The sequence below is a fragment of the Diceros bicornis genome, chromosome 3, assembly GCF_020826845.1.
Source record: "Diceros bicornis minor isolate mBicDic1 chromosome 3, mDicBic1.mat.cur, whole genome shotgun sequence".
NCBI classification, from domain to species: Eukaryota; Metazoa; Chordata; class Mammalia; order Perissodactyla; family Rhinocerotidae; genus Diceros; species Diceros bicornis.
This window is the reverse complement of record NC_080742.1, coordinates 103152108-103168043: the sequence shown is the minus strand read 5'-3', so window position 1 is coordinate 103168043 and position 15936 is coordinate 103152108. Positions and strand designations below refer to the sequence as shown.

The following is a 15936-nucleotide window of genomic DNA, read 5'->3' as shown; positions in this document are numbered from 1 at the left end:
TTTTGTCCCCACTAAATTTCTATCAGCTACTAAGAGGGGTATGTTAAAAATCTCCATCTGTGTTTGTAAATGTCTTTCTCCTTTTAGTTCTGTCACGTTTTGCTTTACATATTTTGTAACTCTAGTATTGGGTTCATACAGAGGAGGACTGTTAGATTGATCTGTTGAACTGACCCTTTTATCCTTATGAAGTGACTTAATTTCCAGTAATCTTATTGGTTTCAAGTTTTCTTCGTCTGATATTAGTGACATCAGCATTATTTTGGTTACTATTTGCTTGGTATATTTTTTTCCATCCTTTTATTTTCAGCCTTTCTATGTCCTAATATATAAGGTTTGTCTCTTGAAAGTAACATATACTTGAATTATTTTTTCTCCAGTGGTACAATCTTTCTCTTTCAATTGAATTGTTTAGTCTGTTAACATAGAATGTAATTACTGATAGATTCCGGTTTAATCCACCATATTCCTGTTGTTTTCTATTTGTTCCATAGGTCCTTTGTTCCTACGTTTCACCTTTCTTGCCTACTTTTTGATTAACCATGTATTTTTTTATTATTCCATTTACTCCTCCACTGTCTTCTTAGATATAAATTTTTTGCACTATCTCTTAATGGTTACCCTAGATATTTCAACATGCATTCCTGATCTCTTAAAATCTACCTTATATTAAGTACTTTCACCTCTTCCTGACAGGACCTTACATAATTTATTAGCCCCCCTTCCTCTGCCCCAATTCTTATACAGTCACGTGTCACTTAACAAGGAGGACACATTCTGAGAAATGCGTTGTTAGGCGACTTCATGGTTGTGCAAACATCATAGAGTGTACTTACACAAACCTAGATGGTATAGCCCACTACACACCTATGGTACTAATCTTATGGGATCAACATCATATATCCAGTCCATCATTGACTGAAACGTTGTTATGGGGTGCATGACTGTACTACATTGTGAAGTAATTTAATTTCAAATACATTTAAATCCCAGAAGATGTTACTGTTACTGCTTTTTGCAGTCAGCATTAATTCCTATTCACCACACACTGATCCTTCCCTTCGCCACTGTTTCCTTCAGGTTTCTGTGTTTTCATCTGGGGTCAATTTCCTTCTGCCTGAAAAACTCCTTTAACTGTTTCTTTTAGTGTAGGTCTGCTGGCAATGAGTCCTCATGGCTTTTGTGGGTCTGAAAATGGCTACGTTTTGCTTTCATTTTAAAGAATATTATTTACTAGGTACAAATTCTTAGCAGTAATTTTTTTTCAGCATTTTAAACATATTTGTCATTGTCTCTGGTTTACACTGTTTCCTTTGAACATTTAGCTTTAAGTCTTACTGTGACTCCTTTTAAGGTAATGGGTCTTCCCCACCCCACTCCAGCTGTTTTTAAGATTTTTTTCTCTATCTCTGGTTTCAGCAGTTTGAGTATATGGTGTCTAGATGAACTCTGTTTATATTTTTGGTATTTGTATTTATCCTTCTTGAGTCTCTTTAAGTTGTAGTTTGACAGCTTTCATCACTTTTGAAAAGTTCCCAGGCAATATGTGTTCAAACATTGCTTCTGCCCCAATCTTTCTCTTCTCTTTCTGCAATGCTACTTATACATATGTTAGGTTATTTTTGTTCTCATTCTCACACATCTCTTACAGTATTTTCTGTATACTTCCATCCTTCTTTATCTCTGTGCTTCAGTCTGAACATCTTCTACTGTCCTCTCTTCTAGTTCATTAATCTTATCATCTCTAGTAACTTGCTATTAAACTTATCTACTGAAATCTTCATTTCAGTTTATTTTGTGGGGAGGGTTCCAGAATTTCCTTGATTCTCTCATAGATTTCAGTGTTGTGTTGAAATTCATCTTTTTACATCTGTTTTCTTCAACATATTACTCATCACTATTACAAAATCCATAACTGATAACTGCACTATCAAGATCACATACAGGTCTATTACTACTCTTTGTTTTTTCTCTTAGTTTTTGGTTATTTGATTCTAATTCCTAGTACGCCTAGTAATTTATTGAATATCAAGCACTGGATAGGAAAAATTGTAGAAACTCTGAATACTGTCATTTTTCTCCAAAAAATATTTACTTTTCTCCTGGGAGGCAGAGCACAGGCAGATCACACTGAGCTAAGCGGGGCTCGGTTTCGGGGTTTGTGAGATCTGGTCCACTTCTGATTTGCCCTTTTCCTAGATGAAGCACCCTTTTCCTAGAGCACAGGTCTCAACTACAGCCTGGGATTGTTATCAGGGAAACTGGAATGTTTGTCTCTCCAGCCCTGTGATAATGTCACAAGTTCTAGGCCACCACTTTCTGTTTAAGGTCTGCCTTGGGAAAGACAGCAGCAAGTCCCTGGGGTGGAATGTGGGGATCATCTGGACGTGTCCTGTCTCTCCAGTACCTTGGTCTCAAGTCCTGGCTGTCTTGGTTTCTCTCAGTGGCTTCGATCAGCTTTTTTTTTTAATCCAGCTTTTACAGTTGCTTTTAGTAGGACGTATTTTCACATATTCACTGACAGCCTAATTTCTTCTACTGGGTATTAGCTGTGTGTCTTACCACCCGGGGTCCCTCTGGGGGAAGGTCCAGGGAAGCAGATAAGAGAGAGTAACACACTGTTTCTCTCCCTCCCTCGCTTGGGCGGCTGGTCCCCACTCTCTGTCTGGCTGAGGAGCAGGCTGCCTCCTGCCCCTGCTTAGCTCCTCAGCCTTCCCAACACCTGTGTGATAACCCCCGGCATCACAGCCTTGTGTTTAAACACTCATTCAGTTTCTGTGTCACTGCCTGGATCTCCAGGCTTACATGACCTCTGCCCATTTTTAACTAGGGATATTTAGCTTTGCTTACTAAATTATAAAAACATTTTATGCAATAGGGATAGTAAACCTCTATCATTTTGCAAATATGTTTTCTCAAGTGGTTAATTACCTTTAAATTTTGTCAAATTCATGGACTACTGTACCTTATAGAAATTTAATATTTTATTTTTTATTTGCTTTTATTCTTAGAAAGTCCTTTCCTATCACTGAAATAGTCACTTATATTACCTATACTCTTTTATTCATTTATCTTTTCACTCCATCTGAATTTATCTTCGGTATACTGTGAAGCAGGTATCTATTTTCCCCCAAATTTCTAATTAATTTACTAAATTTACATCTAGCACAAGTGCTCAACAGTTTACATTTTTCTTCTTTGTACCTTATTTCCTTACAACACACAGAGATATAAATGACAGGACCCACCCATGATCCTATAAAGTACTCCTATATTTTCCTCAAAAACTTTTGATTCTCATTTATCATCAATCCATTCATGTTTCAGCTTTTAAATTTTTAAATTTTTCTTTTAAAACCTTTAATATAATTTTTGATTCAAAATAATTCATGTAATATACTTACACTTTACATATCATAATACAGTTAACATCCTGGGACCCAGGGCCCAAGACCAGAACCAGAAAAAGACCGACAACCTGTACCCACTCAGGGCCCTTTCACGACAAGCACTACCCGGAATTTGGTAATTACCATTTTCTTGCTTTTTAAAATATAATTTTATCTCATATTATACATGCTTAAACATACTATGTGGTTTTGATTGTTTCTGAGTTTACAAAAATTGTGTTAAACCATACGTAGTTTCTGAGACTTGAATTAGGTTAAAAAAAAAAAAAAAACCCTAGCCATAGTGGCAGAAACTGGTTTTACCATCTCAACAGGAGGCCCAAAATATAAGGACAACAAAAATGCTGTGAAAATTGTTATTTTTATTATTAATGATTTATCTGTTCATTTAGCAAAATTTACTGAGTTCTTACTAGGCCATGGACTGAGCTAGATGATATGATGGATTTTAAACCCACTTGTTAAAAACAAGTTTAACATTTACACTTACTCCTAAATCTTATTTGGGTTTCACACGGTACACCCTTAACTGCAGACTCTATCTTTGACTCTCATAAATTCCTAAACTTACGGTAACTGGAAGGTGGACTTTGACGTCTGGTAGCCCTGAGTTCAAAGCTCAGCTCCACATTCCCCAGACGTCGCCCTCGAGCCTCCCTTCCTCATCTATAAATGGGGCTGTGAGGACCTACGGAGGTAATTCCACTTGGGAAAGTACAGTGCACAGGGCTCGTAAGAAAAATAAGCACTTCACAAGTGTTACTGACTGTAGCACTCTTGACCACTACGAATTCCTCCAGCACGTCCTCATCTGAAAACAGACAGCAACACCCAGCCTGCAGGGCTGTCCCAGCGCTGAGTGACACTAACTGCACCTCGAGCAGGAGCGACACACAGACGCAGCGTGGGCCAGGCCACTCTCTGCTGACGCGGGCTTCCAGCCACCAGCTTTGTGAATGTGTGATCATGATTCTGCCTCAGCTCAAACAGGGTGTGACTCCCAGGGTAACTCCAGAATCTAGTGAACAGCAGCGCACACAACTGCACTATTAACAGGATAGGTGAACACCAAGAAATGTAGTACAAATTAAAGAATGCACCTAAACAGTCAGCAGTGAAAATAAAATGCAAAGCTATTTTTTTAAAGTATGTTGAAGGAAAGTATATTAAAACTCCATAATACCTTTCACAAATTTCCCAACACACCTACTTTTGCTTAAAGGCCTGAGTCCGACTCCTTTGACGGTGTGAGGCTCTTGCAAAATCCACAAAAATTCCACAAACAGGGGCTCTGGAAGGGGAATTGTTTGCATCTGTACGAAAAAAAATCTATTTTTCTGAAACTGAAATATTTCTTTCAAGCAAAAAAATCAAAAGTAGAACAATTGGAAGCATATATAACAATGATACTCAATAAGGTCTTTACACACAGCTAATGATAACAATGACAGTCTTCCACGATCTGCTTCTGCTTATTTCATCTAAAACCTTCAGGCAACAAAGCAAAATTTACTGTGTATGTGCCAATCACACTATTAAAATTTTCAGAAATATTTAATAATTCATATAAGATACAGTCTTACGCTCCCACCTCACTTTCCCCATCCCCCCTCCAAAAAAATTTATCCTCTAGTAAGGGAATTGGGACATGAATATACAAAATAGCTAAAACACAGAAACAGACACAAGTTAATACTGGAGCAGTCATTCACTATGTCAAAGACAGAAAACAATGGCAATGCAGGCGTGCATTTCATCAGAGACTTCACAGTGTGCAGAGATGTGGGCAGACTGGTGAGCAGTTACAGCACTGGCTTAAAAGGCTTCTATCACAACGAACAGCTCCACTCACCACCCTCCTGCAGACAGGACAGTCCTCACTTCGCCTCCCCCCGGAGGCGGGGCTTCCTGTGGCTTCCTGTACGGATTTACCCACATATTTGTGTATGTATTTATTTAATTGTATCTTGATCTATCTTCTCATTCCCTTTGGATATGTGTTTGAACTCATCAAAAGAGCATGAGCAATCCAGCCTTCCTACAGTTTTATCAAATCCACAAGGCCAGCAGGACAGAAGGAACACCCAGATCTGGGCTGGAAGACCCGAGTTCAAGGCCCAGTTCTGCCATTACTTGCTCTGTGACTGTGAGCAGGCTGTCCATCTGTGCACCTCCATTTCCTCACTTGTCAGAACGTCTACCACACAAGACTGTTATGAGGATTAAAGCAGGTCGTGTTCATGAGAAGTATTCTGCCAGCTGTAAAGCCCCATATAAATACTAAGAGATAACTTTCGAATATTGTTCCAGCTTTAAAATGAGGAAACTGGCCAGTGTTTAAAGTCACAGGATTAAGACTAGAATAAAGACACCCCTAGAGCAGGGCTCGCATGTGCCAGGTGTCAGCACCCAGGAAATACTTATTTACTGACCAAGTAAATGATTTACCTTTTGGAGGCACATGAACTCTTTCAAATACCATGGCGTAACTTAGTGCGCTGGAAAAAGTTATTATCAAATGGTTTCCTCTTGCCCTGAAAAAGGAGAGGTGTGCAGTTTATAACCAAATAGGCCAGTCACCAGAAGGTGCAGCAGGGTGTTGCATAAAAATAATACCATGACGGCTGGGGCAGGCCACATAGGATACAAAAAAAAAAAAACAATGCTCTCTACCAGCTACTAGACGATGGCGATTAACTAATAACTCACATTCATTACGCTTAGTATGTGCCTGAAACTCTTTTAAGCACTTCACATGTATTAGCTTATTTAATTAATCCTCACAACAACCCTAAAGAATGCCTTATCCTTATTTTACAGATAAGGAAACAGAGGTACAGAGAGGGTAAGTAACTGCCCAAGGTCACACAGCCAGTAAGTGACAGAGCCACAGAGTGATGACATTAATACTCTGCCTGCCTCTGCTTGCTCCACATTAAATGGGGCCAGAGCGCCACTCTAACACTATCTGCATAGCGATGTATATCCGAGTGAATAATTCCTTCAAATAAAAAATATAACAAAAAATAATGCCTAATATTGGGGGTTGTAAATTCTAATCTTATAAATCAGGCTACTAAAGGATATAATGCTCACCACAATGTAGGACACGAATAATAAAAAAAAAAAGTGTTATTCAAAAATCTGCTAAGAAAACCAGGCTTCAGAATAAAATCTTGCACACTCCCCAGCAACTCCACAACAGGCAAGCTGTGGAAGCTCTGACAAAAACCTCCTCGTGTGCACCTCCGCTCCACGGTGAAAAATCACAAGTGCGGGCTCTTGCTAGATACCACCACCACAGGACAGCCACCCCTGGCTTCAAGGACAATTTTTTAGCTATATATTTAGAGAATATTCTATATATCAGCACTCCCCAGCTGATATCGTCCAATAATATTTTTAATATTGTCTTATTTGACCTTTTGTGCTATTTTTTTAGCGCCAATTTTTTATCAGCATGTCAGTTTTCCGTTTAAGTGTTTTTATAATATTTATTCCTACTCTTACAAGTAACTTTATCATATCCAGATGCCAAGAATTTCTAAGCAAAATGCATTTCTAATCTCATAAAGAAAAGCCCTGGAAAGAAAGCCTCACTTAGGCCTGCTCTTGAGAACACTCTCCATGGGCCACAAGCCTGAAACTAGCACCGCCTGGCCCGGGGCCTGCCGCCGCACGATGGCTCTCATCTGCTGACACTTCTGAGCCTCCTGCTGACAGCGTCACTTTCCTTTGTGGAAATTCAAGGACAGTGGCGTCAGAAACACAAGAGCACGTGCCTCGGACGGGGCAGACAGACAACAAGACAAATGCACATGGCTGCACCCAGGCCTGGTGACTCCTGCTCGAGGGTCTCCAGAATGACATGTGCTCACAGCCACCCTGGCCCAGGCGCTGTGCAGAGAAGCTACTGCAGCTTCTTTCCATGAGGGAATCCTTAACACGTCATCAGTGTCTCTGAGTGCCTAAGCATCATCACAGGAGCGTGAAATGCTTCCCTGACTGCCCCCTGATTAGAACCATTCCACCCATAACACATCTGTGGGGCTTCAGTGCCCAGTGTCCTGAGAGCGTTGACACATCAGCACTTACTCACATACCCAGCCCGGAGGCCCTTTCACATTCTACTCTTCCCTGCTTCTGAAACAGTTTCAAAGACAACTCGCCAATCCTTTCATTTTCTGCATTGATGGCCTTTTGAATTTCTTGTATCTCCCTTTTTCTGGCTAGAGGAAGCTCTTCGATTTTTTCTCTTGATTCCGGCTCATTAGTGCTATCATCATCATCTCCATCACAAACCTCAAAGTCATCTTCGTAGTCCTACAAACAAAATAACGTTTTTTGGAACCTTCAAGACAAACTGACTTTAAGAACATTCATACAGAACAAAACATACAATTCACAATTTAAAATAGACAAATTCCTCATTATGTCTAAGAAAGATTCTCATAGTTTGCTGATTTTAATGTCATTGAATTATAAATTTGTATAAACTGCTGCATTTGTTTCTCTAAAAATGAACCACACTTATAGAACTACGTAGACTAAGAGCTCTTAATAACAATAATGTGCAAACATTTCTGTGCTGAGAATGTGAAAGTGTATGTGTATAGAAATATACATACTCTAATATACTCTAATACATACACATGCACACACATGCATATACATATACACGTGTACACGCATACACGTATACATATACACATGCATATACATACATTTGAATGCAGTACACTTAAAAATGGGTTAAATGGTAAAATCATTTAATTATATCATATTGGTAGAAGTACAGCAAATCTTTTAAAGGTAACAGATCTAAATCAAACAGATATGGAGTATTAAAAGTAATAAACAAAAAAAAGAGAAAAAAGCTATTAAGTTACTACACTTAAGCTGATGTTAAAAACAAATTATTTTTGAGCCGAGAAAAATTTTAACTTTTATACATACTTCACAATCATCTTCAAAACTCGCTATATATTCATCAGCTCCAGCATTTCCTAAATCAATGTCTTCCTTTTCGATTTCCTAGAGGTAAAAATCAAACACATAAAAAAATTCAATCACAAATCTGAATCTTGCAAATAGAGTGGGAAAATACATGTTTTCTGAGATTCATTTGATGTCGTAATTTAAAAATGTAAGTATTTATAAAACCAACATAACCTAATTTCAAATTCTTTAAGAAACACCCTGCTATCTTTTAAGTATGACCAAAAAGAGAAAACAGTTAAGAGACATATTCTTTTTGAGAAACCGCTATAATTCTGATGGCTTACAAAAAAAAGCGTTATACAAATCACTTCCAAACTTCCAGCAATGCCTCTCCCTACTTCACTCCTTACCCATGAACATATCCCCACATGTCCACCACTAAGAACAGATGCACAGACAAGTGTGCTCGAGTACACGCCAGCCAGGTCCTGTCTGAACCGCCACATGCTCCAATGGCTGAAATATCAACGGCGAGGTCTCAGGCTATGAAGTTCTCACTCAGCACAGCCCTGCCCCTTTCATTTAGGGGAGACAGGCTGCTCCGGTCCTGGCTTCCCATTAGTATTGGAGTGCCTTGGTCATCACTTGACCACTCCAAGCCTGAATTTTATCACCCATAATCTGGGGATAAACAGAGGGATTCTCTAAGTCTTGCAGTGGGAGGCGTGCTCAGTTGTGCTCTGGAGGTCTGGGGAGGCTGCATAGACCACCCTAAGGCCATCCTCGTCTGAGTCTTAAGGATGAGTAAGAGGTTACCGGAAAACCAAGTAGAAACACATTCCAGGTTTCCAGGCTAAGAGGGTAGCAGAAACGAAATATATGTTTGGAAATCTCATATTTTCCTCCAAAAGCTGCTCCTCCTCTTATCCATATCTGCTCTCCCATGCCCTATTCACTGGCAATACAGCACCTCTGTATCACAGAAGCCCACGTATTGGGAGCCCTCCAGGCCCCACACTCACCCCCACCTGAGAGCAGAACTCCAGCATCTCTCCAGGCCTGACCTCCTCTCCACCCCCGTCCCTGCCAGGTCTGCTCCCGTCCTCTCGGAGTTCTGATTATACCACACCCGTGTTCAAACCTAAGCAGCTCCTCTCACACACCGCACGTTCGTCAAAGGGGCTTCAATTTCTACCCCGAAGGAGGGGAAACAAAACGCGCCTGTCCCCAAGATCCTCTGGTGCCCGCAGGCAGGATGGACTTGGGTGCAGACAAGAAGAGGCTAGACTCGAGACGCTGGTGAACCGGCCGCTGTGAGAACCCTGACGAGGGACGGTGACCCGGGCTCCGGGACAAGGAGGAGAAGACTCCCAGGTTTTCAGACTAAAAACTGGGCAGATGTCAGTGCCATCGATCAGTACAGGGATGGGGGAGGGACAGTGAACTTGGGGACGGGAAGCAGAAACGTCAGCACAGCTGGATGCGGTGAGTGTGAGGAGGAAGGGTGGAACATTCCGGAGAAGGTGGACTGACAGACTTGGAGCTCAGAAAAGAGGTCGGGAAGCACTCAGCGATGCATCTGCCAACTGGAAGAGTCATCTTCTATCTCCAGAAGTTGGTGAACTGCCATGCAGTCAACAGCACTATAAAATCAACGACTTATGCCAGAAAGACGTCCAGCTGCTCCTCACAAGTGGATATTCAGTTCTGACTTTCCAGATACAAACAAATTCCTGTCTGCCCACAGGACTGAGAGGATTATTTAGCATACTTCATCACCTGCAGGTTGGGGAAGAGTTATTTTGAGCAAATACTTTACAGGAAAAAGTGCCCCATAAAAAAGGTCCTTTTGGCACACTGTCATATAAAGTCACGTACATTATAGTGAATGACACATACTACATATATTGCACCAACAAATAGGAGACTTGCTGATTGATAAAAGAAACAAAAACAAACGTTGTACAGGAGTTTTAAACAAAACTCCCAGCATCGCACTGCTGACTCACGTTCAACCTCACTAGACCCCAGTGACTCTGCCCCACATCCCACACAATCCATCCATTCAACAAACACAGCGTCTGTAGTGTGCCAGCTCTCCGCCAGGGGAGGACAGGGTCAGCACATCACCTCTTAATGCAGCTGGGGACGATGACAAGAAGGTGTTATCGGCAGAAGCTCAACCGTCCCTCCCTCAGCGGCATTAAGCAGAGGGCCTTCTGACTTACCAATCAGTTTTGGAAAGAAGTCCTCAGAGAATCAATGATCCTTTCTTAAAAGAGAATAGTGCCATCTCCTTGAACTCTCTCAGAATAACAGATATTTCTGAAAATCATCTGTTACCTTGAATATTTCTCACTGACAATGGTTTGAATCATGTCTTTTGTGATGTCTCTATTTCTCCACACACATCTTGAATTTAAACGCAGAGCAACGATGAGAAGGCTGGCTATTCACTCGACCTGAGCCTCTTCCCTGCGAGCTCTTTGCAAACGCTTCCACTGTCTTCCACGCAGAGGATGGCTGCGGCACCTGACAGCGTGCACGACAAGCCAGTCACCTCCTTCCAGCCCCATCGCCAAGACTGCCTTCAACACAACCGAGGGGTCTCAAACAAGAGTGAGTAGAAACATCACATTAAAACTAAAATCTCGGGGCCGGCCCTGTGGCGCAAGCGGTTAAGTGCGCGCGCTCCGCTACGGCGGCCCGGGGTTCGCTGGTTCGGATCCCGGGCGCGCACCGACGCACTGCTTGGTAAGCCATGTTGTGGCGGCGTCCCATATAAAGTGGAGGAAGATAGGCACAGATGTTGGCCCAGGGCCGTCTTCCTCGGCAAAAAAAGAGGAGGATTGGCGGATGTTAGCTCAGGGCTGATCTCCTCACAAAAAAAAAAAAAAAAAAAAACTAAAATCTCTTCCCTCCCTTCATGCCAATGTTCTGTTGCCTAAGAGGAACAGTAAATACCCTAATAAAGTGGTCCTACTCGACAAGGAAATGCAAGAGGAAGCCTGTGTGTGGACAGAACTGACAAGACACAAAAAGACCGGCTCTCCTTACCACAGTGTCCTCACTTTCTTGCCTTCGAGCCTGCGTCCACACTGAAGAGCCCTCTTTGCGGCCATGCTGGAGGACAGAGCACAGTCAGGGTCAGCCAGCAGAGGGATCAGACCCCACCCACACCTCTCACGGAGGTGCTGCCCTCAGCAGTCAGAGACTCGGGTCCTGCCTCTGAGGTGTAGGAATGGGGTGACTTGGGGCAAGTATCGTAACCTCTGTGCCTGGGTCTTCTCCTGAGAGATGGGGAGAAAAGGGGACCTACTTCCCAGCGCCAGTGAGAGGAGCAAATAAAACCAGCCCTGCGCCTCAGCTGGGAAAAGCTGTGGGCACTGGTACCAGGAAGGCACAACTCAGATGTCACTGCCCAAAACCACTCTGTGCATAAAATGGGACAGTACCATGTCAACCACAAAGAAAATACGGAGTTCCCATGTGCCCAGAAGATTATTATGGGATACTGTAGGTTCTCCATAAACGCTGAAGAATTACACCAAGATAAATTCAGTGTTGATGCTATAAAATAAACGACCTAACCACAAGCCAAAACAAGCTGTCAAATATCTTCAAGATCACTTCTGGAATCTTTCAGGGGAAAAATATATCACATATTTTGCTCCTTTGCCAAGAAAAGAACAGAAAATGTCTTGATAATTTTTTATACGGGTTACATGTTGAAAGGATAATGTTTCAGAAATATTGTATTACACAATATATGTTATTAAAATTAATGTTATGTTTCCGTGTTACTTTTTTAATGTGACTACGAGAAAATTTAAAATTACCAATGTGGCTCACATTATAATTCTAGTGAACAATGCTAACCTAGAGCTTACAAAAAAGTGGGAAACAAAAGGAAAACATTAAAAAACTACATATTTTCATCCAATAACTCCATTACAAGAAATTTATTCACAAAAAGTATGAGGGTGATCTCTGCTGTTAAAACTGGAGAGATTTCCACAATGAATTAGGAAAGACAGTATGCTGCATGGGGCGTGCATGTGTAAAACAGAAAAAAGGCATCTAAAACCCTCACATATATCAATAAAGGACTGTAAAAGATGATATAAGAAAAGAAGGTTATATGGGAACAAATATTTGTAAGGGTAACGTTTTTTCCTTCGATATGGCTCTAGCTAGATAGTAAGGATCCAACCACCAGGCAAAACTGAATGAATAAAATGCACCCATATCAAAACAACACACATCATACAGCCTAATTTACATAAAATTATGTGTCTGTGTGTACATATATGGAATAAAGAGGTACAAAAAATATGGCACAAAATGTTAAAGATGATTGTCTCAGAGTCATGAGTTTGAGGTAACTACCAAAGAAAGAAAAAAATTATTCTTCAGAAATAATAGAAGCCAAAATCTGCTTGTCACATTATCAATAATAACAAAACAAAAAAACTAGGAAAATAGTTTGATAATAATTATAATGCCACAGTGTACCATTTTATAGTTATTAATTAATCACTATGAAGACTATTCTGATGATAATTATGAAGATGGTATAAAAATGAAGACTGGAAAAATGCTGAAATACTAAGTGAAAAAGGCAGCAGACATTATGATTCTCACTATCACAAACACACAGATAATCTGGAACACAAAACAATTATGTAAGGACAGGGAGTATGAGCGTGCGTTAGCACTTAACAACAAATGTTTGACAGAATTGGCCAGTGAGTGCACCCGAGCCTGGGCTTCTTTGTGGGAAGATTTTTAATACCACTGCCATATCCATACTCACCACAGGTCTACTCAGACTTCCCATGTCTTCTTGAGGCAGTTCCAGTAGTTTACGTCTTCCAGGAATTCTTCCCTTTCATCCAAGTCTAATTTGTTAGCACGAAATGCTGTCATTCTATCCATTAGTGAAAGTGGGATGCTAAAGTCTCAATTACTGTTGAATTTTCTATTTCTCCCTTAAATTCCATCGGTTTTTGCCTCTTATATTTTGGAGCTCTTTTGCTAGGCACGTGTTCATTTGTAAGTGTTACATCTTCCTGCCAAGCTCATTACTTTATCATTATGAAACATCCCTCCAGCTCTAGCGATACCTTCCGTCTCAGAGTCAATTTGTCTGACGCTAGTATAGCTACTCAAGCTCTGTTACAGCTGCTGTTTGATGGTTTATCTCATCCATCTTTTTACTTTCAATCTGCTTGAGTCTTTTAATCTAAAGTGTGTCTCTTATGTGCCTCCTGGAATCACCACTCAAATAAACCACCTGCAAAGAAGGTTTGTCTCAGGCTCTGCTTTCAAGGGGAAATGCAAACAGACTCACGGCTGATCTTACTGCATATTAAAATCAGTCTAAGTGTCTTACCTTCATTCTTGAGCCTTTATCTTTTCCATTGTTCCTTACTAAATTCTCTGCATGCCTAGAAAGCAAATATGATCAAAATGAAAATTAATTTTAAATGAAGACTTAAAAAATAAAATATTTTACATCTCAGTGACGGCTCCTATCAATATTTGATATGATTAAGAACTGTTCCAGTTTGGCAAATTTCCAAAGCATGCTTTATTAGAACTATGAATACTAAAGACTTCCTAATATCTTTACTATTTCAGCAGTAATCAAAAATAGAAAATATCTTCAGGAGAGAGAAAAAACTGTGTTTTAACAAACTTGTGTGTGTGTGTGTAAATCTATATCCTTATAAGAGTTCTAGAAAATTCCTGTAATTTTAAGAGTCAATCCCAAATATTATTTTATATTTAATATCATATTTGTATTTTCAAAAGAAAGATTTATTTTTAAATATGTTCTATTTTTTAACCATATTTTATACATTAGTTGGGACCTAAAATTAAGGCTTTCAAAAGTTCAAATTGATTGTCAATTTTTAGAACTTGTATTCACACCAATTCAACAGCATGTGGTTTAAAGGACACACAGACTGAGCAGAAGCTTCCCTGTGTGTTCCAGCAGACTGCAGCACCATCTAGAAACCGGCATCCCCAGGTTTAAGCGCTGGCTTTGCTCAAACTCGTAAGAGCACTCATTTAACATGAGTTTTGCTAATCTGTGAAAAAGAATTACCAAATATGTTTCTCATAAAGAACACATTAAAATCTGGAGCTTATATACAAAATGAGAGTCTACGCACAAACTCTAATCTGTCACCTCCACAAAACCCACACAAAATAGGTATTATCAGTGTCACCAGTGAAGAAAAGGCTCTTGCAGGGCCAGCCAACGTCCCAGGAAAGAGGCAGACAAGCCCTTGCTCCCACTAGGGCGGCAGGGGCCTCACTGACTGAGGAAGCCTCTGCCATTTGCAGTCCCGACATAAACACGAGGCAGTGGGGGATTTGCGGGATGTGAACCACAAGGCAAAGGTGCCCACGGCCCACCTGCAGATGCTCTACCTTCTGAGGCTCGTGGAGTCTGCAGCAGAGGGGAGTCTCACACATTCAGAGACTCCCACACAAGTAAGTTCCCCAAAGTGAGGACTGATTTTCTAATTTTGTATGAGCAAATATAAAAAAGGCAAAATCAGGCTAATAATTTATAACAAATTTCCAAGCTCCTCTGGTAAATCCAAAATATAATTTGGAGGGTTATATCTAGAATAAAGGCAGTACATCTGTAATTTATTCTCATTTACTGGCTAGAATTAGGCCCAATAAGAAAAACTCATTTTAAAGCATTCTGTGAGAACCAGGTTATACATAATAATCAATCAAAGAAGAGATATTTCTTACTGGCTGCTAGGCCCATTTCTCTTTGAACTTGTACCTCGACTTCTGTGTTCACCATTCTATCAAACAAAAAAATTCCACAACCATTAATTAACCACTGTGAATTAACCGCAATTAGTAAACTCTGTAAAACAAGCATGGACTCAAAATTTAACAACAGCATCTACACTACAGGTATCTTTTAAAATAACTGTTTTTACTAGCTGTCTTTAGTAAATTAGGTAATTAATATCAGGGAGATGAACAAAGGTATACTAAAAGGCGATTATATATTACCTCAGTAAGTAAAGAAATTTATACTTATCAATTTCACATTATTTTCAGATAAATCAGACTAGTTCCTTACACTGTTTAAAATTATAAGCTTTCAAACATATAGAATATGGCTCTTTCACAAATGTATGCACTACAGAAAAAAAATTTAAACAATCTTCTCTTGAATCAAGTGAATTTTTAAAAATAAAATTAAAACCATTAGACTGTAAATCAACACATGTAGGTAGTTTGTTTAAAAGGAGAGACATTTGTTGAGAAAGCACTGGTAGGAAGAGGAGTGTGAGGCCAATCCTGGATGATGAAGACCCGGGAGGCGGGGGAGTGTGCCTCCCTGGGGCAGAGGAAGATGACAGACCTGGGAACTGATCCATAAAAAGCACAGAGCAGAAGAACAGCAGGACTGAGCCACCCACTAGGAAAGGTCAGCCTGGAGGGCAACACACCATGGATCAAAAGCCTCAACAAGAGTAAAAATATTCAAACACTTTCCGTGACCTATGAATTCTACTCCTAGGAAATTATTCCTAGAAAA

General features: G+C 40.3%; 1 protein-coding gene across 7 annotated transcripts in view; it reads right to left on the bottom strand.

The window, feature by feature from the left end:
- DYNC2I1 (dynein 2 intermediate chain 1) overlaps positions 1 to 15936 on the bottom strand; it is a 66798-nt gene that overhangs the window by 32889 nt on the left and 17973 nt on the right. For 4 of the 7 annotated variants that reach the window (XM_058534310.1, XM_058534317.1, XM_058534295.1 and 1 more), the window contains exons 6-11: positions 15132 to 15187; positions 13747 to 13801; positions 11409 to 11474; positions 8367 to 8444; positions 7514 to 7733; positions 4621 to 4723 (exon numbers count right to left, since the gene is read on the bottom strand). In XM_058534310.1, coding sequence (XP_058390293.1) covers positions 4621 to 4723; positions 7514 to 7733; positions 8367 to 8444; positions 11409 to 11474; positions 13747 to 13801; positions 15132 to 15187 — 578 coding nt within the window. Of the gene's footprint in view, positions 1 to 4620; positions 4724 to 5858; positions 5945 to 7513; positions 7734 to 8366; positions 8445 to 11408; positions 11475 to 13746; positions 13802 to 15131; positions 15188 to 15936 lie in introns of those variants that run through there. The other 3 variants (XM_058534318.1, XM_058534303.1, XM_058534326.1) reach the window with 2 other exon arrangements.